The 23,171-nt window shown below is 55.9% G+C and overlaps 1 protein-coding gene across 1 annotated transcript; it reads right to left on the reverse strand.

Moving 5' to 3' along the window:
• Positions 1-9,655: 9,655 nt before the first annotated feature.
• Fam78a (family with sequence similarity 78 member A) lies at positions 9,656-21,951 on the reverse strand. Its single transcript, XM_026386493.2, has 2 exons — positions 21,021-21,951; positions 9,656-12,495 (listed from the first exon to the last, which is right to left on the reverse strand). The coding sequence occupies exons 1-2, from the start codon at positions 21,341-21,343 to the stop codon at positions 11,967-11,969; spliced, it is 852 nt and encodes a 283-aa protein (XP_026242278.1). The 5' UTR covers positions 21,344-21,951; the 3' UTR covers positions 9,656-11,966.
• Positions 21,952-23,171: the final 1,220 nt, after the last annotated feature.

Here is a 23,171-nt window from a genome sequence, read left to right on the forward strand (position 1 = left end):
AAGGTAGTGTGTATACTGACAGACCAGAGTGCGGGGTTCCCCACTCCTGGCCCACTTCTGTCACCGCACATCGTGATTCCTAGACTCGTTAGCAGGTGACCGTAATCACAGAGCTAGGGGAAATCTGCTGCAGGAGTTCGGAGTCACTTGCTTTGGTAGCTGTTTATGCTCCAAAACAGGCGAGGTGGTGCCCAGCCTTCCCAAGCGCTTGGCAGTTTGTGAAGAGCCTCCCTGGCAGTCATGCATGATGGGTCAGCTGGAGGAAAGCACCATGGCTAACTGGGGGCGTCAGTATTTTCTCTTCACATGCTCAGCCATACCAGAAAAACCCTTCCCAGAAGTGGCCTCCTCAGGGCCTCTCGATGGCAGGGCCCCCCAATCTCCAAGGACTCTGGAGCAGCCAGACCACCTGCACCCTTCCGGGCTTTGGCAGGTCCACAGGAGGGTGAGGGCTGAAGAGTGAAGGTGCAAACCAGGCAGGCCCTGTTCTTCCCACTCTGGGCCACTTCCAGTGGTCAGTCTCGAGTGGCCTGTGGCATCTCTAAGATCCTTACCACATAGCTTTCCCCAGTGGAGCGACATCCGGGAGGGTGAGACTGAGGGTGAGTCTTTGTCAGCAATCCAGGTGGAAGTGGGGTCCCTCAAAATGCACAGGACCTGCATGGGAACTGCCAGCGTAAAGAAATTAAAACTGCTTGACAGCCTCGGTGGGCTTCAGTGTGCAGACGGCCTGTGGTACCCCTTGCAGGTGATGTCAGGACGCACCTGGGCTTCCCCACAGTGTTTTTCCTTCTGATGGCTCATCTCACTTCCACAGAATAAGTATGATGTACCTGAGTGACTGGAATGGGGACTCCTGAAAGAAAAAGGGCCACAGCCCTGTTCAGTGGGTCATTCAAAAATAGAGTGTGAGAGCCACTTGCCCAAGTAGGTTGTCATTTTCACCTAAAATTCGGTTTCCAATGAAATTCTTTAAATTTTTTTTTGAGAGTGAGAGAGAGAATTTTAATATTTATTTTTTAGTTTTCGGCAGACACAACATCTTTGTTTGTATGTGGTGCTGAGGATCAAACCCGGGCCACACACATGCCAGGCGAGCGTGCTACCGCTTGAGCCACATCCCCAGCCCCTACAATGAAATTCTTAATCAGAGATGTTTATTTTGTCTTACTGCTAAAATTTTACCAAGAACAAATGGAACATTCAGAGTACACTTGACTTAGCTGCAGGAAACAGTGCCTTTGGGAATCTCTGCTGTGGTGATCCATTACTATTTGTAAGTTTATTAATGCTGCAAATAAGACTCCTGGTTTTTTCCTGGTGCTAAGACCAAATTTGAGTGGTAGGAGAGAGCTGAACTTGAGAAGAAGACAAAACCTGGTCTGCTCATGCTTAAAGCAAAACCCTTCTCATGAATAGGCTCAGAGCTACTGCACTGTGGACCTGGTACCCAACCTCAGGACAGCATTCTTTAGGTGAGTCTCTGGATCTGAAAATGAAAGTTCCTCTGCTATGTAGAATTCCTTAGATTTCCTTCACAAGTTGGGAAAATGGCCCACTGAGCTGGGAAATGAAACCAAAGCTGGTTCTAAGAAAATACACTAAATTAATAAACTAAAGCCAGACTGATGAGGGAAAAAAGAGAGAAGACACAAATTTCCAATGTCAGGAATAAGAAAGGCAAGATACTACAGACTTCCCATATGTGAAAAGGACCATCCAAATACTGTGAACGTCTTATGCCAAAACTCCAACAACTTGGATGATACGAACGCATTCCTTGAAGAATACTAACAAAATTCACTCAAGAAGAAATAGAGGGCTGGGGATGTGGCTCAAGAGGTAGGGGGCTCGCCTGGCATGCGTGCGGCCCGGGTTTGATCCTCAGCACCACATACAAACAGAGATGTTGTGTCTGCTGAGAACTAAAATAAATAAATAAATAGAAGAAATAGAAACCTGAATAGCCCTGTACCTATTAAAGAAATTGAATATATCATCAAAAACCTTTCCATGAGGAAAAATTCCAGGCCCAGATGACTTCCTTGATGAATTCTAACAAATGTCAGAGGAAGAATTATACACAAACTCTTCTAGAAAGTTGAAGAGAAGGGAATACTTCCTAATTCATTCTGAGACTAACATTACTTTGATACTTAACCCAATAAAGACATGAAAGAAACTACAAACAAATGCTTGTCAGAATATTGCAAAAAATCTCAACAAAACATTTGTAATCAAATCAAATAATATATAAAAAGATAACTTTAATGACCAGTAGGGTATATTCAACACTTGAAAATCAATTGATATAATTAATATGATCATTTCAATAGATACAGAAAAAGCATTTAGTAAAATCCAGTGTTTATTCCTGATAATTCTACAAACTAGAAAGTTGAAACTTCCTTCCTGTACCTGATCTAGGACATCTAAGAAAAACCTGCTGTTAACATCAGACTTAATGGTAAAGATGTAATGTTTTACCCTCAGGCAAATGTCTACCCTCACCATTTCTTTACAATATGGGACAGAAGGTCTAGCCAATGCACTAAGGCAAGAAAAAGAAAGAAAAGAAATCCAAATGAGGAAGAAGTACAATCAGCTTTCCTCACAGATAACATGATCTTCTACCTGTGGAATCCTCAGAAAAGCTACTCAGAGTAGTAAATAAGGTTTTAGAATATAAGCCCAATATACAAAATTCAGTTATCTTTACACACACTAGCAGTGAATTTTTCAGAAATTAGAATTCAAAAATCAATAGAACATTGGGGCCGGGGATATAGCTCAGTTTGTAGAGTGCCTGCCTCTCACATACACGAGGCCCTGCGTTCAATCCCCAACACCAAAAAAAAAAAAAAAAAAAAATCAATAGAACAATAGTAACAAAAATTTAGGTATAAATCTCACCTAATGGAAGAATATATACTTGTGAATCAGAAGACTGAATATTGATGTCAGTTCTTAAAATTAACCTATACATTCAATACAATCCAAATAGGTTGGTTTGTTTCTGTTTTTGTTTTGAGGCTGATTCTAAAATTCAGATGGAAACGCAAAGGACCTATAATAGTCCAAACAATTTCAAAAAAGAAAAACAAAATGGAAAAACTTATACTACTTGACTCCAAGGCTTAGTAAAGCTGTAGTACTCAAGGCCAGCAGTATTGGTATCATGACAATCAAATAGATCATTTGTACAGAGTAGGAAGTCTAGAGATAGATTCACACGTGTGCCTTGACTTGCTTTTCAACAGAGGTGAAAGGAAAATGCACTTGGAAATGATAGGGGTTCATTTTTTTTTCTTTTGGAAGCACTTCACTAAGTTACTGAGGCTGGCTTTGAACTTGTGATCCTCCTACCTCAGCCTCTGGAGCACTGGGATTACAGGCATGCGCCACTGCACTAGAGAAGAGATGAAAAATGCTTCGCATCATTAGTCATTAGGGGAATGCACATGACAATGTAATAAGATAACACCACAATGTGTTAGAAGGCAGGAAGTTAAAGAGACTAACCTCAGGGGTGGGGAGAGGTTGACCTGACCTACAGTTAGACAGGAGGAGGAAACTCAGGTATGCTTTGCACACAAGGGTGACTACAGGTAACAATCATGTATATGTCAAAGAACCTCTAGAGGACTCTGAACATCTTTCCCATGAAGAAATGATGAGAAGATAGATAGATTCACCTGATATAAACATTGCTCAAGGTATGTGTTATGGTTAGAATATGAGGTGTTCCTCCTAAGGCTCCTGTTAATGCAGGAATGTTGGGGTGGAACGAGTGGACTGTGAGAGCTGGAGCCCAATTGTGCATCTGAGTTTCAATGGACTGACTGGGCGGGACGGGACAGGGCAGGTGGGACATGCTGGAGGAGGTGAGTCACTGGGGTGTGCCCTGGAAGGGTGCATCTTCCCCGCAGCCTCTTCCTCTGTCTCTCTGCCTCCCGGCCACCTTGAGCTGAGCAGCTGGCCTGTGCGGGGCCCTCCCCCAGGAGGTGCTGCCTCACCTGGGCCCAGAGTCGGCCGCCTATGGACTGAGGCCTCTGAAACATGAGCCCCAGGTAAACTTTTCCTCCTTAAGTTGTTCTTGTTGGGTATTTTGGTCACAGTGGCACAAAAGCTCACTAAAACAGGGTTGAAACATTACATGGCACTCCATAAATATGTATAATATTTATATTTTTAGTATCTGTTTAAAAAATAAATTTAACCTAAGTAACTCAGCAAGACCCTGTCTCTAAATAAAATACAAAAAAGGGGGGATGGAGATGGCTCAAGTGGTAGCGCGCTCGCCTGGTACGTGTGTGGCCCGGGTTTGATCCTCAGCACCACATACAAACAAAGATGTTGTGTCTGCCGAAAACTAAAAAATTAATATTTTTTTTTTTTAGAGAGAGAAAGAATTTTTAATATTTATTTTTTAGTTCTTGGCGGACACAACATCTTTGTCTGTATGTGGTGCTGAGGATCGAACCTGGGCCGCACGCATGCCAGACGAGCGTGCTACCGCTTGAGCCACATCCCCAGCCCGCCCCCCAAAAAATTCTCTCTCTCTCTCCTCTCTCTCTCTCTCTCTCTCTCTCTCTCTCCCCCTTTAAAAAAAGGGGGGGGGCTGGGGATGTGGCTCAGTGATTGAGTGCCCCAGGGTTCCATCCCTGGTACCAAAATAAATAAATAAATTGATTCATTAATTAAATTTAGCCAGACAGAGTGGCATACACCTGAAATCCCACAACTTGAGTGGCTGAGGCAGGAGGATTGCAAGTTTGAGGCCAACCTCGATAACTCAGCAAGGCTGTTAGCAACTTAGCAAGACCTTGTCTCAAAATGAAAAACAAAAAGGGCTGGGATGTGGCTCAGTGGTTAAGCACCTTGGTTTAATCCCTGGTGCTACTAGACTAGTATTATCAGTAATACTACTACCACTAAATAATAATAATAACAATAATAATAACAACAACAACAACTTAACTAAGTTTAAAAAGACATCATGTCGTGCAAGGATATGGAGCAGCTGAACTCCCCCTGGGCAGCTGCTGGAATGTAACATAGTCTAACCACTTGGGAAATATTTGGCCCTTTCTTTAAAGCTTAAACACACACCTGTGTGACCAATCATTCCACTCCTAGGCATTTACCCAGGAGAACTGAAAGCATATGTCTCTCAAGACTTGTAAACAAATGTTTATAGCAACTTTATCTGTGATAGCCCCAGCTGGAAACAGCCCAGATGCCCATCAGCAGGCGAGCAGATAGCCAGATTGTGGTGTCTTCATATAATGGTATGAAAAGGGATGAAAATTCACGGAATCAAGAGGGTGATTCTCAAGGAAGTGATGGGAAGGAAAGAAACAGAAAAGACTCCATTTACATAAAAATCTAGAAAAGGCCATCTCATCCTGGCAACAGAGGGCAGGTCAGAGGTCGCCGGGGAAGGCAGGGAAAGGCCAGGGAGTGGTAGTGACAAAGCAGGTGCTTTTAGGGCTGCTGGACACGGTCAGTACTTTGCCGTGATGGTGGCCACAGGTGTGCGTGTGCCAGAAAGTGTCGGGCTTTGCACGCTGTGTGTCACTCAGATCCAAATAAAGCCTCCCCTTCTGGCTCCTCTGGAAGAGAGAGATGCTAATCAGATTGGTGAGGTTCCAGGTGATGAGGCCAGGTGTGCCCACCCAGGTGGACATGGGGGTGTGCGGCCGCCCTTCCTTCCACCTCTCCTGCAGGCAGCCAGTGACCCCCTGTGGCAGGGGTTAGCCTGGGCGGGTGGGGTGGGGTGAAGCTGGTCCCCACAGGTGTTCTCTGTAGGGCCCACTTTCTGGGTCCTCTAGTCTGGACTTCTGGCCCCTGTCCAGCCAGTGTGGAGGTGGTACCTTCCCCAGGGCTCTCCCTCTCCCCCAGCCCTCCCCGGGAGGGAGAAGGATGCTAGGGGACTACGGATGGTCCTGGGCTCCCTAGCACTGAGCCACCGTCCACTCTGCAATCTCACAGCCACCCCACACCTGCAGTTCCAGTGGGGCCACCAGTCCGTGCTGGGGAGTAGGCACTGCCCTCTGTCACCGCCCAGGGAGTGGAGTGTGTCAGCAGGTGGCACCGCGGTGGTGCTGTGTCAGGAGGACACTGTGGAAGCCTGGTGGCCGCAGCGCAGGAGGCCCTCCGCCTCGCACCTTTATTTTACTTGTGTATTTTATATGGTGCTGAGGCTCGAACCCAGGGCCTCGCATGTGCTAGGCAAGCGCTCCACTGCTGAGCCCTAGCCCCGGCCCTGCTTAATATATTTATTAATGAAGTGTACGCTTATAGCTAAGATGGTAATTTTTGTGTGTATTTTATCACAAAAATAGAAAAACAATGATACAGAATGGTAGATAATGCCAGAAGCCGATACAGGGGGAGGGCAGTGATGTGGCAGCTCTGGGCGGGGTCCTTCATCAAAGGAGCTAACAGCACCTAGCTCAGACCCCACACAACCCCGCAAGGTCACCACCTCTTTCTACCTCGAAGGTCACCGTGGATGCTCAGGGGGTGTGACTAACCTGTTGGGGCCGCCCGCCGGGGCAGATACTGGGCCAAGGTCCTGCTAAAAGGTTGAGCATTTCTTTTTTTGAGATGATAGAAAAATCCCCAAGTTGACTGGTGATCATTGTACTATGGTCTGTATTCCCCCCCACCCCCCAAATTCATGTGTTGAACCTGATCACCAGTGTGAGGGTGTGGAGGTGGGACCTACGCTAAGACTGTGACATCCTTTCCCGCCTTGCCAGGGAATGGCAAGTGCGGGGTGTGTGTCTCTGGCCCAAGGTCTAGGAAGCTCAGGCATGCGAGGTCAGGCCGACTCGCCAGCCAAGAATAGCGCATGGCTTCTCCCTGCATCCTGCTCACTGTAAACACCCAGTGCACCACTTTCATCTGTCTGATTACAAATGTCTGCGATAAAATATGACCCAGGGCCTGGGCCAGTGGGGGAGATAGTCCCATCTCTGCATTCCCAGCCATGCTGTCTGGGGAGACAAGTGGGTAGAACCAGACTGGCCTTTGCCAGGTGCGAGGTCACCCTTTAGATTTGCCTTTCTGGACATGGGCACAAAGACAGAATCCATTTGCTCAGATGCCTTTTCTTGCATTTGAAACTTTCTATTTCTGCTGGGCACAGAGGAGCATACCTGTCATCTCAGCTACTCTTGGGAGGCTGAGGCAGGAGGATCACAAGTTTGAGGCCAGCCTGGGAAGCTTGGTGATACCCTTTCTCAAAATAAAAAGGGATCGGGGTATAGCTGAGTGGTGGAGCACCCCTGGGTTCAATCCCCAGTATAAAAAAAAAAAAAGTCCCATTGCCAGCAGGGCTGCTGAGGCCCGGTACTTGGCAGCCCCACTGGGGGCGGGGGGTGGGGTCTGCTCCACTCTGAGCAAGGGGACCGTCCCACTGAGTCTGCAGAACTGGGCTACCAAAGACCTGTGGTGCAGAAGTGCAGAGAGAGAGTAGAAGTCCAGGTATTCGAGCTGCCCAGCTCTGCAACTTCAAGCTGAGTGACCTTTAATAGGCCCCTAGATCCTTTCTGGAGAAAAGGGGAGATGGCAGATGGTGGCAGGGTAGGGCATTGGCAGCAGCCAAGTACCTGCCAGGGAAGTGTGGGTCTTCGTGGTGTGACCTTGGGATGGACAACTTGGGGATAGCGTGTGCCCAGTGGCTGGTTGCTAGCTGAAATACTTGCTTTAATCGGACGTCCAGTCTCCAGCCAGCTGGGAAGCAGCTCCTGGGGAGGTGCCCGGGTGGAGCGGGGATGACCAAGAGAGAAACAAAGGCAGAGGCTGTGGAGCATGCCGGGCTGTTGGAGGGGTCCGAGAGCCACCCCAGCCTCTGGGAACAGTCTCCTCTGGGACCCCGTGGGGCTCCTCTGTGCCCCGTGACCTAGCCTACGATGAATCTTCGTCCCCTTCGAGGAGTGGCTCTCCAGGTGCGTGGGGCCACAGAGCATGGGTCCCCATAGTCGTCTCTGGCAGGTGGCCTTGCCCAGCCCAGACAGCTGCTTCCTAGGCAAGGACCTGGGGGTGGGGACCTGTGACAGCTGGGCCAGGCCTGGAGTCTGTGCCTCTCAGCCGCCAGCCTGAGCTTCTAAATTTAACTGGCTATTGGCTTGAGTGGCTGGAACCTGCTGCTGCACCTCAAATGCCACTCGGAATCCACTCTTCTCCCCACCAGCCTCCTAGCACGGTCTGCTCCCTGAAGGTGGGAGCCAGGCCGCGCGCCCACGCAAAGATCCGTGTTCCTGGGTGCCTGCTCCGTCCTGGCGTGACTCGGGCCCACTTTCTCTGCCCTTGGTCCCCTGGTCCCCATCCCCCTGCCCCCGTCTCTCCCTCTCTCTCTCTCTCTCACACACACACACACACACACACACACACACACACACACACACACACACACAGCCTCTGTGGGCAGCACTCAGAGGCCAGCTCCACAACCAAAAGCCAAACCACGACAGTGACGGCCCCACCCAGAAGCCGTCCCGTGGAGGGCGGCCATGAGGCCTGTTACGCAATTTCCTGCATTGGTTTCTCAGACGCAGAGGCAGGATGCAGAGCGCTGTGCGGAACCCAGAGAAGAAACCAGATCCCAGTGCCCACTGTGGCTGCTCGGGCACCCTGTCCCCTCAGCTGTGCGGGAAGGCCACCCACCACCGCGGCCTAGCTAGACGGTCTGGCTAGAAGGGCCACAGAGGACAGGCCGCACAGAGACTTCCGGGAAGAAGTGGGTGGGGAGAAAGGCATTTCCTGCCCCAAGGACCCGGGATGGAGGGAACTACAGCTTGGGGCCTTCTTAATAGTAGTAACTGGTGTGAGTCACCGCTCAGGCCCAGCAGGCAGGAGGGAGAGGCTGGCTCTGGGCCAGGGTTCGAATCCCGGCTCTGCCTCTTCACAGGCACATGCCTGAGGTGGCTCCTTGATTCTGCTCTGCGTCTCCTCATCTGTGAAATGTGGGTAACACCTCCCAGTGGGACCATGTGAGGACACTGTAGGATGTGGTGAGTTCCCTCCTGGCACGTTATGCCATGTCGGCCAGGAGGCAGCCACTCTGAGGATCCCTTCTGTATGAGGTCTGAGTGTCTCGCCAAAGCTGCCCACAGGTGGCCTTGACCCCTTGGTCCACCTGGAGTAAGCCCAGACCCAGCCAACAGCCTCCTCAGAGAAGCAGGCTTCAGCCGGAAGGGAGGACTTCCCCTGGGTACAGCCCGCCTGCCCCCCACAGGTTTGGAGGCCTACAGGGTGGCCTGAGGAGAACCCAGCCTGAACTCTGATCACCCCAGACGACAGGTTCTGCTGTTTGTCCCAAAGCCAAGCTGCTCTCAAGTCCCAGCTTGACTGCCCCTTGCCACCCTCCTCCATGCAGGGCACTGACCACCTCCTCCACCGAGGTGCTGGCCAGGGGCACTTCTGGGTGCCGAGATCCCCCAGCTGTGGACAGGAGCAGGTGTGCTGAGGGACTGGCTGGCCTCCCCACCTGCAGGTCCTCAGCACCAGAACCCCAGCCTCACACCGTCCTCCCCTACCAGTGGCCCCGTGGCCACCACACCAAGCCATCATCCCCAAAAAGAATCACCACCCCAGAAACACCCAGATCCTAGCCAGGCCTTCTTTAAAATTAACTTTATTTCTCTTTGTATTTGTGGGTTTTTATTTTAAATTTTAAAAAAAGGCTCATTTTACATTGTCCTCGAGTCCTGTGCCTCCTAATCAGGACCCAGGATCACTTTCACAGTACGCTCCACGACCAGAGACGGCTCTTATTGCTGGAAGGAGTGTGTGTCCAGGAGTGGGGGCACGTCGAAGACTCGAGGCCCGGCAGGAAGCCTGGGACTGGGTGCACGTCACGCTGAGCATCCTCAGCTGGACCTGTACCCTCTCGGGGTCTTGCCAGCCCCACCCTTCAGTCAGGCGGGAGGGTGGAGAAGAAGGGGCTTGGGATGATGGCCAGGGTTCCTGGTGGGCAGGGCAGGCCCTGCATGGGGAGGGAGTGGCCCCTGTCTCAAATGCTTGTTCACACTCAAGAAATGCAGGCTTAGGAGCCCCAGTGCTCCAGAGCAGCTGAGGACCTCCCTCACAGCCCCACTCCAAGAAGGACCCTTGGTGATGATCAGGCCAGCTGAGAACCCCGCTTCCTGGCACCTGGCCCTGGCCCGTCTCCGTTTTAGTGCAAGAAAGACCTGAGTGTAGAGAACGGCCTCCAGCCAGAAGGCCCAGCAGGCAGAGCTGGGACCCCACCATTCCCCACTCCAGGCCACAGCCTCTCTGGTGGCCGGGCCTCTGTACACACCAAGGGAACCTGCAGTTCCAGGGGAGGGCCCAGCCCTGGACAGTGGCTCCCTGAACACCACGCTGCATGCCTGCGAGCCCTCACCAGGTCACTGAGGCTCCTGCCAGTGGCTCATCTGTAGCAGAGGTGGTTTCCCCTAGTCTGACGGTCTCCTGTGCTTGGTCACTGTGGGTGTGAAGGCAGGGCCAGAGATGCAGCTGGAGGTTGGCAAGCTTGAGGGAGCGTGGCTCGGGCAAGGGTCCCTGGGAGTGCCAGGGGCAGCAGACAACGGTCAAGACCTGTCCTCGGGTTCCAGAGAGCAGACCCAAGACTGGACACCTGGTGGCCGTCCTCAGGCCACTGTTCTGCCAGCCCAGCCCCTGCAGTGGCCTGATGAACCCTCCCTGCCCTGGGTCTAGGTTTCTTTCTCGGAGGACAGGAGAAGCACTCAGCTGACCCCAGACCTCCCAGAGACACAGTGCCTCGGTGTGGCTCAGGTGCCCCCCACAGCCTGCCTGCGTGCCACCCCTGGGGCTTGGAGCCTGTCCGCAGCCTCCCCCAGAGAGCCGGGGGTGCGTCCCCTGAGATGAGCCAGAAGGCTTGCACTGGCTCCTTTGCAGTAGCTGAGGACAGCCAGCCAAGGGCGCGGGCGCCACCAGATTCAAGTCTTGAGGTCAGTGAAAGGAGGGACACGGTGCCTTTCTTACCTTTGAGACTCAAATGAAGACTGTCGTGTGGTGCTGGGACCAGTGTGGAGGGACAGGAAAAGCTGCACACTGCAGGGGACGAAGGTGAGGGCAGAGCTGGGAGGGGTGGGGACGGAGAGGGTAAAAATCCCCTGGGTCACTTACTGCTCCCGGGCCTCCCCTCCTCTGGAGCCACCCCAGGCAAGTTAAGGCTGTGAGGAGAGAGAGGCCACTGCGGAGGGCCCCGGCTCACAGCCCCCGGCAAGCACCAGGAGGGCGTCTGCCCAGGGTGGAGAGAACAGCCTCGGCAGAACCTGTGGGTCTGCCTGAGCACAAGGACAGGCAGCTGGTTTCAGGCTTAAGTTCCCACACTGTCTCCCTCCTGAGACAACTGGGTGGCTCTGTGGCTCTCTCCCTGGACCCGAGGCCCGCCCTCCGCCTCTGGCAGAGAGGTACAGTCCAGTAGGAGAGAGACCCCGTGTTGTTTCTGATTCCTTTTTTTTTTTCTTTAAATTCGGCTTAAGGCAAAAGTTTGGCAAAGCAAGTCTACATAAGGCCGCGCGGCAGAGGACCAGGGAGGAGGGGAGCCGCCCCACACACCGAGGCCTGGGCTTCCCCCATACTCAGTGCCTCCTGCTCCTGCCCCTGAACCCCAGAAAGAGGAGTTAAAAAAAAAAGCAGTGTTTCAGGGATCGGCTGCAAGTGAACGGCAGGTCGAGAGGAAAGGAGAGGAAAGGAGACCCCAGGGGACCCTGAAGGGTGTCCCTGAAGGTGCCCCTGGGGTCTGTCCGTCCGCTGGTCTCCCCCCCTCCCCACAGGAAGCAGGTGGCGAGAGCCGGGAGGCGGGCGGGCGGGGGGCATCAGCACAGTGAGATCCGCCCGCTGGAGAAGGTAGAGTGGTTGTATTTGCTGAATGGCCAACAGTGCGTTGGGTTTTGTCTGAGCAGAATCATTGTCTGTGAGTCTAACCTAGCCAGGCGCCCTGGCTGTTACCGGTGCTTGGGTGGAATCACCACCAGCGGCTGCCCATACTTGGGCCGCCACATTAGGACCTGAGCGTCGTTGGCATTGGGCTTGACCAGGGCGCTGGGCGGGATGGGCTCGTTCTTGCTCAGGATTTTGGGCTGGTCCTGGGCAATGGGCTCCCGCAGCCTGGCGCGCTGGCCCAGGGGCCGGTTGGGGTTCACCTCAATGCTCAGCTGCATGCGCCAGTGCAGCGTCTGCAGGATGATCATGTCGTTGGTGGAGGTGTTGGTGGCCACCAGCCACGTGGTGAAGCTCTGGTCCCGGTAGATGTTGGTCAGTTTGGCCACGTTGCTCTCGCTGACCGGCACAGCCCACGTGACGCTGGGGTAAAAGTTGTCATTCATGCTGATGATGAACTTGGAGTCTCTCTTGGTGGGGCCCACGATGGTGCAGGTCTCCGTGGTGTTGCCGTACCAGGGGTAGTTCACCCCGTCCGAGTCGCTGATGGCCTCAATCTTGCCTTCCTGAAGGTCGGGGAGCTCCCAGCTGGACCTAGGACAAAGAAGGCCAGGTCACTCACTCGGTCACTCGGCAAGGTTTGTCTTTGTCGTCGTAGTGGACCAGGCCCTGAGAATAGGATGGACACAGCACACCAGTGTCCTTGGACACTGCTGCCTAGGTGAGGGTCCGGTAGGAAACAGACATCCGATGCCAGGTGGGTGACCCCCAGGCAGGGCCACGTCCTGTGCTCCAGCACCATCTGAATCAGACTCCTCAGGGACCAACCCTCTGTCTTGGGTCCCACTCTGCGGTAGACCAGGCCTGATCCCAGCTGGGATTGAGAGAGGCTCCGGTTGCCCCTCCGTAACTCGGGCCTGCTGGTAGTTGGCAGTAATGACACAGACGTGCTCTGGCTGAGTGACTGGCTGAATGCAGTGACCACAGGGCAGGGTCTCCACAATACCAGAGGGACAGTGGTGTGCAGCACAGCCCCGTGACCTTGGTCAGGGTGGAGGCTGCAGACTCCCAGAGGACACAGCGTGTCAGGAGGGAAAGCAGGTTGGCAGCCCCTCCCACCTGCACCTGTGCCCTGCCCCAGAAGTGTCCTCCAGCTGTAGGGGCTGACAGGAGCCCACGGGCCAGCCAATCTAGAAATGATGCCTGACCCCCTCTTGCGGCCAGTGTCTGACCCTGGCAAACTGAGTCCTCTTCTGGGCTTCAGTGTCCTTCCCACGAAAGGGGGTGACTCCAGCCTTTCCCTGCCAATCAGCCCCCCGGAGCCCTACAGCTCCACCTTCCTCCCCTCTCACCCAGGCCAGAGCCAGCGCCGGGGGAAGTCCTGGGGCTGCAGTACCCCTTCCTCCCCACCAGCAACCCTTCTTCCTCTCCAGCTTGCCTCCAAGGGGCAGCGGAGACTGCTGGGCTCCTTTTCTGGAGCAATAGAACAAGAGGAAACCCGACAGGGTCCCTCCCAAAAGGCTGCCCTCCCTCCTGGCCTCAGAGCCGGCCCTCAGTGCTGCATGCTGACCAGTGATGCCCTGCTGCAACCACGGGCTGGGGAGCTGAGAGGACCGTCTGGGCAGATGCCCCTGGCCAGCACGTGGTCAGCCCGACTTGCTTTTCTCTGCAGGGGCCCCTGAACGTTGTCTGGAACCCCCTGGGCTGTGAGTCTCAGCCCCCTTGGTGGCATGGGACCCTGGGCAAGTCCTGAAAGCCATGCAGTGGGGCAGGCAAGGCCACTTTTTCCCAGGAAATTTGGCTAAGTAGTGGGGCCCAGGCCCTGGGTCTGACCAGACCCATCCTGAAAAGTGGTTTTAGTTTTGGTTTTCTCATTAGTTTTTCGATGTGCTGGGCTGGGCTGGAACCCAGGACTCCTACATGCCAGGCAAGGGCTCCACCACTGAGCCACACCTCAGTCTAAAGTGCAGGCAGCACACTGGCAAAGGCACTTAGTTCTGGCCCAGGCCTAGGTCCCTTCCAAAGCGTCAATGGCCACTCTCTCTCTGGCCCCAGCCCCCTAAAGCCCAAGGCCTGGGTCAGTCACAGACAGGTGACAGCACCATGAGCCAGCAGGCAACAGTCTCATACGGCACATTACTCACACCCAGGACACTGCCACATCTTCATCGCAGGGCCTGGGGGCGGGGAGTGTGGTCCAGGAGGTAGCCCCAGGGACAGGGAGCAACTCAGCCCAGCCACCAGCCCTGTGACCGCAGGGCAGACCCCCTTCCGTCCGCAGCCTGTGCCTAACAGTGTACTCCTGGGAGTGCCTGTGCAGTCAGTGGCTGTGGATGGAAACTTCTGGAGACTGTGGAGGGAGGCGCCAGCAGTGGCAGGTGTGCCTCCAGGACCAAGAGACCTGCCAGCCCTGATGACCAGACGCCTCTTCTGACCCTCATATATGCTTTCAGATGACACACGCCCTTCAGGTGTGAGTTCCATACGGAGGGGCTGCACCCCAGGGGCCCCGACCCACCCTACTCCACAGGCCCCTTCTCCTTTGCCTTCAGGGACCCTGACCCCCTCCTGGTCTCCCAGCCTCCTGCAAGCTTTTAAAAACACAAATCTGGTTACACTGCCCGACCCTGTGAAGCCAGCCAGGACCCCCGGGGCCCTAACCCCGTGTGGTTGAAGCCCAGAGCACGTGCACACACCGCTCCCCGGGCTCTCGAGCCAGTGCCCGAGTCTCAGTGCCTCCAGTGCCCTGCCCCTCCCGTCCCGAAGCCTTCGACCAGGAGTAGTGTCCTCCGCCTCCTGTCCTAGTTAGTAGGTACTCACTGCTCAGCTCTGGGGCCACCATCCCAGAGATGCTGCCCCGACCCTCCCCATGGGCCAGGTGGCCTCGGTCAGCGCTCAGTGCCGTCAGATCCCCATCTTGCTGCTTCCTGGCACAGGCATGAGGGTGATTAAATAATTATGCCATCATTTGTGGGCAATCTCTTCCCCAGATGGACCACAAGGGCAGAGAGGGCAGGGACCAGGTCTGCTCGTCACCACGCAGCCAGGAAGCATCCCAGAGCCTGGCCCAGAGTCAGGGAGGACAGACGCTTGTGGCCTGACCGAGAACTGTCAGTGACAGTCTCTCCTTGGGTCCTGAGCCCACAGGAGTCTCCATGAGGAGTGTCAGGCACCCCGAGTTCCTCAGAGCCTCTGCTCCCCTGAAGAGCTGCCGGTAGGATCACCACGAGCAGAATGGGCTGTCACCACAGTAACAGGGGTGACTTTGCCACCTCTGTGACCTCTACCAGGCCGACAGGTGCACCCCTTTCCAGACTTCTGAAGAACAGTACAGACGAGGGTTGCAGGCCGTGCTCACAGTGTGCATCAACAGGAAGTGGGTGGTGAGCGGGGCCTGGGCTTTCTCCCCCGCTGGCTCAGGGCCCTCCAAGCCCCCAAGGGCCCTGCCTCCTCCCTTTGTTCAGGGTCCCCAGTCCTGACTCCACAGCCAGAAGACCAGAGGGCCCTCTGGGCCAGGCCTGAAAGTTCACCAATCGCTGGGTTTCCTCCCTTCACTTTGGTCTGGTCTACGCGTCTCCTGCAGTCTTATTCGTTTAACTCTTCCCCTCAAAATCCATCACTTTTTAAAAAGTTCAACTACATTCAGTCTCTCCTAGGAAGCACCTCTGAAAGGACAGGTTGCACACGCAGAGATATGGAACTGGACCTGCTTTCTAACGCGCACCACACACATTGTTGGGCCCACAGCTCTCCTGCCCAGCCCTGGTTCCAACCCTCCACCCAGGCCTGATTGGGATTTAGGGATTATCTCACCTGGTCCCCAAATGCGCAGTTTATAATTTGGTGAAATTTGCAAAGTATTCATTCTGGAAAAGTTGCACAACTTTACAGAAACTGAGGCCAGGAGCCAGCCCCCTTGCACACTGGACTAGGATCCAGGTGCCCCACCTGCTGTGGCCCGGGGGCTCTGACCTCCCAGGCCCCCAGAGCTTGCTCACAGCCAGGGGAGGGCGCTAGAGGCTTCCCCCCCTCAGGCCCTTTGCCAAGGCTCCCCAACAACAAACCCCACTCCTTCCGGGGCAGCCACCCTCTTCCTGCCCACCCCACCCCTCCTCACCCAGGCCACAGCCCTGGACCCGACTGGGACAGGAAGACCCACAGTGCTTGTTTAATTTTAGCTTTCGGTTATAAAATATGTACTTTTTTTTAAAAAAAGCAATCCCTAAAGAAGTATATAAATAAAGTGAAAACCAAAAGCCATCTCTTCCTTGCCCTCCTGCCCCAGCGAGGCCACTCACCACGCTCCGTCCCTAGGCCTTTCTCTGAATGTCCCGTGTCTAGTGTTTTCTTTATTACATATTGTCTTACAACTCCCCTTCAAACGCAGCGGTATGACATCACATTCCCGCCCGGTAGGGAACCTCCAAGTCCACCCAGCGGCCCCTCACACTTCCTCTGTAGACAGACCATGCTCCCTACGGAAGGACACAGGGGTTGTCGGGGGTTTTCGCTACTGTGAACAGGGCTGTTTGCATCCCTGCACATCCATCTTTCTGTCCTCACCCCTACATGCACGCACCTGCTGACTCCTTAGCGTGTACTTCCTGGATGCCCCTGTGAGCCAGGCCCGGTTAGGGCACAGGGGTCTGTGAGCCAGGCTCCAGCAGGACACCCCAGCTGAAGGGCGCGAGATCTGAACAGCCAGCCCTCCCGGCAGAACCGCCTGGACGGTACTCCCACTAACCAAGGCACGCTGAGCTTTTTCATTTTCGCCCGATCTGACCAGTAACAAAGGACCTCAGTATTTTGTCATCTCCCTGATGACCCTGGCCGTCTTGCACGCTCCCAGAGCAGCCAACTTTTGTTTCCAGGACTTGGAAGGTGGACAAGGGCTGGAGCCACTGCTTGGCCAGGGCTGGTCCAGGGGGAGTTCTCTCTGGGCCAGGCCATCCCCCACCACTTCCTCCCACCCCAAAGCCTCCACACAGGGACTTCCCTCTCCCACCCACCCCGCCCTTGCCTCCGCCAGGGCCCAGCAGATGGGGGGAGGCCGCCTTCCGGTCACAGAGAGGAAGCCTCGTCCTCAATTGTTCTGTGCAGAGCCTGAAGCACAGGCCCCGGGCTTCAGGAAGAGGCCACGTGGTCAGCAGGGTCATTCCTCCAGGCCCCCTAGATCTGTGTCCTGAAGCCTCCTCTGGCAGGTCTGGGGGGGGGGGGGGAGGCTGCATCCTCATCCTAAAACGAGGCCCTCCTGAGGTCCTGGGGAGCACCCTCTGAAGGGGAGCCCATGGCAGCTGAGCTCCCCCCACTCAGCATCCCTCCTCCCTGCCCGCCCTTCCCCACCAGCCCCTGGAACCCCGTGACAGCAGGTGCCAGCCCACGTGTGGGCCAGAAAGACCCAGGAGCCTCAAGGGCCCGGCTCTCCTGCCACAGAAGGGTGTGGGAAGCCCAGGACAAGGGATGGGCGGCAGACCCAGTGCAGCAGCCTTGAGCCCGCTCTCTGCCAGGTGGTGCAGAATGATAACCCGTTGCTAGTCATCCTGATTCACAGTGACAGCCCGCTAGCCGTCCTGGAGGAGGAGCCCCTGCACCCGGGGCGCTCTGAGCACCTGCGGCCCGTCTTCTCCCTAAGTCCTCCTGGAGGGAGGAGCAGGCATTCCCATTTCACAGATGGAAACTGAGGCTCTAAAAGGTTAAGAGACTGACCTAGGGCCTGGGGCCAGACCCACCTGCTGCCGAACATGGGTACAGGGCACTGTCAACCCAAAGGGACCCTCCATTTGAACTGCTCTCCTCTCCTCACCCCCAAGGCTGCCCGATGGCAGAATCCTGAGCCATATGGCTCCTAGCCTAGGCCTTGGATGTGGGCCAGGCTCCCTGGGGGCTCCAGAGAAGGGCGAGCTAGGGACAAGGCGAGTGTCTCCCACACAGGCGAGCAACTGTGACTTGTCACTTAGAAGGCTCTGCGCCAGCTGACAGGTGGCAGTTGAGGAATTGCGGAGGACGGCTGTGGAGGCAGGTGTCTCCAACAGTCTGGAGGGGGGCTGGCTTTTAAAGCAATGTGGGTTGGACCCAAAACCATATAGAATCTCTCGAGCTGGCACGGGGAAGCGCCATTTCCCAGCTCTCCGTGAAAGTCGGGCGTTGCTGAGGTGGCAGCTTTGGTATTTATTATTCCATTTCAAACACTTCTAACCCAGAATCTCATTCTAAAAAGTTCACCTCCTGGCTTAGAGATTAATTTCCAGCAGGGATAACGTTGGGGGCATGATGGATTTCGGCTAAGTATTTGGAATTAATATTTTGAGCACAAACCCATTTGTGAAGAACAGAAGCCCTGATGGAGGCTTGGCCACCTGGCAGCGGTCCCCTGCCCAGGCCACTGAAGCCCAGGGCCTGGGTTTCACTGTAGTGATTCCAAGTGTCTGGGTTGGATCCAGTGGTTCTCAACTAGGGTGATTTGGCACCCCTCCCAGGAGACACTGGGCCATGTTTGGGGACCTTTGTGCTTATCACATCGGGTAGGGGTGCTACTGGCATGGAGTGGGCAGTGGCAGGAGACGCTGCTTGGTTTCTCCCTCTGCTCAGGCCTCCCAACCCCTGGCATGAAGCTGCACCCCACTCTGGCTCAGGCAAGGAGCAGGGACAATGCTGGGCTGGTAGCAGCTTCTGGTCTACCTCACTGACTCCATGCTCCACTCTCCCACGCTGCACCTGGGGCTTAAGACTCAAAAACAGGAGTTATCGTAGGAAGTCTCGGATGGGGAAAATGGGAAGGCTCTTCTAAATCCTTCTAAATGCTTCTATCTACTTTCAGGAGGCTTCCAAGCGCCCCTCAACTTCTCAGGGCACAGGGTGAGCACAGAGCACAGCAGGGCCCAGGAACTGGGGGCCTGGCAGTTCCAGCTCTCCTTCCATTCTGTTGACTAGTGATAAAAAGTTGGGCAGCCTCCTACGCTGTCGCCTGCCCCCGTCCTCCCCTTGAATCCTCACAGCAGCCTCCGGGGAGCTCTCTCCTTATCCCCAAGTGCAGAGAACAGGAAGGACTTCCACGGCTGCCCCGGAGCCACCAGCCGGGGACCTTCTGCAGCCCAGTGCTGCCCCTCCCAGGGAGCCGCATGCCCTCTCCTTCCCCAGGGCTGGTCCTACCCGACACCAGGGTACCCAGGGAGAATGCAAGGAGACAGGCGCCCCAGAGCAACAAAACCGTAAGGGCAATGGAGAGACAGAAAATGGCTTTAGCCACTTAAACCATCCCTGACCTGAGCTATTTTTAAATTTTTAAAGTTAGGGTGTAGTCCCTGTGTGAAAGAGGAAGACCTGGTAGTAGTTGACATCTGTTCCAACTCTAGTTTCAGCCAAAATCCTCAGCTTTACAAATACTGTCACTCACTCCCGTCCAGTAGAATCACAATCACAGCAATGCCAAAGGACAGCTGCCTACACTGAGTGTCCACTCTGCTTGGCTGAGCGCTGACTGCTTGACAAAGGTCGTCTTGAGTAGTTCTCCAAATAATCCGTGGGAAGGGGCTATGTTTAGCCCCAGTTTGCAGAAAAGCAAAACCAAGGCTCAGAGTGACTAAGGAACTCGCCTAGGGTCACATCCCAGAGTCTGGCCTCCCGCCCAGGTCTGCTTGACCGCAGAGTCCGAGTTGCCCGAGGTTGTCTAACCAGGAACAAGGACTGGCATAGTAATGGTGAGGTCGCCCAGCTCCCTGACTCTCAGCCTGGCTGAACAGAAATCAGGCAAGAAATTAGGCTTAGCCAGAAACCCCCGAGGGAAACCTTTGTTTGTCGACAACTGTCCCGGATGCTTTGCAAAGCCAGGCTGAAGCCTTCTTAGGAAAGGTTCTCCTTGAGTAACCAAGAGTCACGTTTTCCTTCCTGGAATGGAAGCCAGCCCCCCACCTAAACCGCATTAATAGCCTCTCTTAGGATAGGAAGAACTAGTGAACAGAGACCAGGTTGCTGGAGGGATGCCCACAAGTGTCTCCATGGGCCCTGTGTACCCCACAGTCTTCGGGAAATCACAGTTACAGCCCGTTTTTAAGTTTACCACAATCATCCTGCTTCCCTTAGAACCTAGAGTCGCTAAGTGGACAGGGCACGCAATTTGTGCCCAACCGTCTGCAGCCCTCCTAGCCCAGCACGATCGTCCATCAGTGACGGGCTCCAACACTGGGGAAAACTCGCCTCTTCCACACCTGCAGAGCTGGGAAGTAACGCTCCCTGGGGTGGGTGCTGAGAGAGGGCTATGGGGCTGTGTCCAGGGACAGTCATGGGCATCAAATCGGCAGCCTGCTCCTTGGGGCTCACCTAGGTCCCACAAAGGTCCTCATGCTCAGAAACAACTTTTGCAGAGCCCTATTCCAGGGTGACCAAGTCAAGTCATTTCCCCTAAGAGCATCTCCAGCTGCCCTTTCTACCCTGGGATGGCTATTTCTGGGTCAAGGAACATGCCAGAACAAGGACCACACAAACATTTCAGAGACCAGGCTGCAGGGAAGAGGCCAGTGGGCTCCTTAGCCATTCCTAGTTAGTTCTCCACTGGAGGGACAGCAGATGCTGACACTGCTAATGCCTGGGAGGCAGAGAGTTTCAACCAGGTTTCTAAAGCTAAGGACTCTCTCAACATAAAGCCCCTTGCAATGTCAAAATGTTCCCAAGCACCCCCAGGGCCTGATGTGTATCTGAAAGCACAAGTTCAGGCCCAACCAGAGGGCTCAAGAGTCCAGCACAAGGGGCAGAGCAGTGGCCTCTCTGATGACCCCTGACGGCCCTGACACTCTTCAGGCAGATGGAACACTTGTTTGCTAAAAGAGGCCTAGGGAGGAATGTGGCTCTATTTTCTTGGCATCTTGGAGGGAAGGACAGGAACCCAGGGGGCAATGGCCAGTAGGTCCTAGAGCCATGATTCCTAGTCTGGATCAATAAGTAAACCCTCCAGGGAGTCACCTGGCCCAAGACCATGCAGAAGCCACTTCCACAGCTGCCTAAAGATTCCCTCTGGCCAGGGGAGGCCCCCCTCCTTGGGAATCTCTAACCCACTCCTCCGGTCCCCAGGCCTCCAAGCTGACCCCCACCAGCAGCCCCCAAGCTGGGTCTTGAACAGTACTCACATGCCCTGCTCTCCGTACTGGTTGTAGAACTCCATGTGGCTGCATGCCTGAATCCAGCCAACAATCCAGGTCTCTTTCTTGGGGATGGGCGGCATGACCACCTGGGCCGAGGCCCGGAAGTGGGGCGTCCGGTAGCGGAGCACCACACTGGAGGACTCATCAATGCTGGTGGGGATGGGGTCGATAGAGGCTTTCACGTCAATCACGGTGATCCCTTCCCGGAAGACTCTGGCTTTGCCTCCGATGCTCTGAATACAGCCCATGGCACACAGGACCACTCTAATCTCCAGGGAAGGCCAGCAGTCCCAGAGAAAACAGGGCATTGAAAGGATGGAGGCTGCGGGACCCAGTGCAGAGGGGAGGTGCAATCCAATCTCAAACCTCAAAACTGATATCCATAGGATAGAAAACTCACTGGGTCCAGGGGATTTGCATATCACTACCTTGGGCCTGTTTATAAATAAGGATTTTGCTGCATCTCAAGAGCCCTGGGCTCTCTCTTCTTCTCCTAGCAGTGGACAAAAATCACCGATATTCTTTGGGTTAAAAAAAGAAAAAGTTTGGAGTTTAGTGGATAGGCATGTTGTTCTGACTTCCAGCCTTTCCGGGCCTCACACGCGGGGACGGCAGCTCGGAGACTCTCCCTGAAGTCTTCGGAGGAAGCAGGCGAGCGCTGGTAGACACATAAATAAGGAAGGCTCGGTCCCCGCGCGGTCGCGCCACCCTCGTTGCAGAAGACCGACTTCCTGCCCTTCTGCCTTCCGCACGCGCTCCCCCGGGCACACGCGCCCGCCCGGCGGGGCCCAGTCAATTGAAGAGCGGTTTCCGTTCACTCGGCCGAGGTCTCCGCGCCCCGGGGCTGGGCGCCCACCCGCGGCTCCCGGGAGGCGCGCTCCGGGCTCTGCGCTTGCCGGGTCCCCGTCGGCGCCCGCTGGCGGGCGCGCCGCGTGCCCCTCGCCGCTGTCGCTGTCGCCGGGGGGCAGCCGTGCGGGGCCCCGGGACTGCGCTCCGGCCGCCGCCGCCTGGTTCGCCGCGGCCACGGAGGACCTGCGGGGAGGTGGAAGGGATAGAGCGTCAAAGTTGAGCCGAACTTTGCTGCGGGGGGCGCGCGTGGGCGGCGACGCGTGTGCGCGGGGCGCCGGCTGCGGAGCTGACGGAGCGGCTCTGGGCGGTCTCCCCGGAGGCGGCGGCCCCCCCGCCAGCCCGTCAGTGGCGGCCGCACGACCGCGCGCTCCAGCGAATAATCGCCGCCCGTGACATCTCCGCTGACACCCTCGCGGCCCGGGGTGAGGTGGGGGGCGACCCGCTGCCACTGCAGCGAGCCTCCAGGACTTGCCGGCCCTAGCACTGCCTCTGGCGCCTCGTCGCCAGCGCCGGGCGCCCCTTCTCCGCCCGGGTCCCTCCAGTCCCCTGGGGACGCAGTCCTAGTCCCCAGACCGGTCTGATTGGGAGCGCACTCCTTCTCGGGCGGGGGTCGCGGGACCCCAGGAGGGCGCAGTGCCCCCGCCCCGCCGCGTTGGGCACTCCTGTCCCCACTCCCCTACCGCTAGCGGCCCCAGAACCCCGCGCGTCGGGCGCGCTCGCCACTGCCGGGGAACTTTGGCGCGCACGCCCCCACCCGGGCAGCGCCGCCGACTCACCTGCCCAGGGGCCGCTCCGCGCGCCCGGGTCGTCGCCCTCCACGCGCCCCGACCCCGCCGCCGGCACGTTCTCGTTCTCGGGGCGCCCCCGCCCCCTCCCCCGGGCAATGTCCCTCTGTTCTCTCTACTTGGGTCTGAGCCGGCGTCGGCGCCCCGGGCCCTCCTGTCTCGGGGCTGCTGGGGGTGGCCGGGGGCGGAGAGCTGAGGCTCGGGGCTCTCTCGCCCCCACCCCACGCGCCGCCCTTATTTTATGATCATTGTGAGCGTGCTGTCGCCGCTTAGCCCCGCCGCCGCGCCGCAGCCGCCTGGCGCGCCCCGCGCTGCCTCGCGCTGCTGCAGCATCGGAAAGGCAACCAGGTCAAACTTTGCAGAAACTCGGCCCCTGCGCCGGCCTGGCCCCCGCGTCCGCCCGCAGCCGCCGGCCGGAGCGCAGCCGGCACACAGGGACCGCCGCCCGCTCGCCCGCCCCGCCGGGATGCAGGTCCGCAGGCGGCGGTGGCGGCGGGCGGGC

The sequence above is a fragment of the Urocitellus parryii genome, chromosome 4 (genome assembly GCF_045843805.1).
Source record: "Urocitellus parryii isolate mUroPar1 chromosome 4, mUroPar1.hap1, whole genome shotgun sequence".
NCBI classification, from domain to species: domain Eukaryota; kingdom Metazoa; phylum Chordata; class Mammalia; order Rodentia; family Sciuridae; genus Urocitellus; species Urocitellus parryii.

What these genes read in the sequence shown, in the direction of transcription:
- Fam78a (XM_026386493.2), bottom strand. Translation starts at nt 21,343, where the DNA reads ATGCCCTGTTTTCTCTGGGACTGCTGGCCTTCCCTGGAGATTAGAGTG. An exon ending in CAGTACGGAGAGCAGGGCAT is followed by an intron (nt 12,496 to 21,020) that starts GTGAGTACTGTT and finishes TCTTTGTCCTAG; the next exon opens with GTCCAGCTGGGAGCTCCCCG.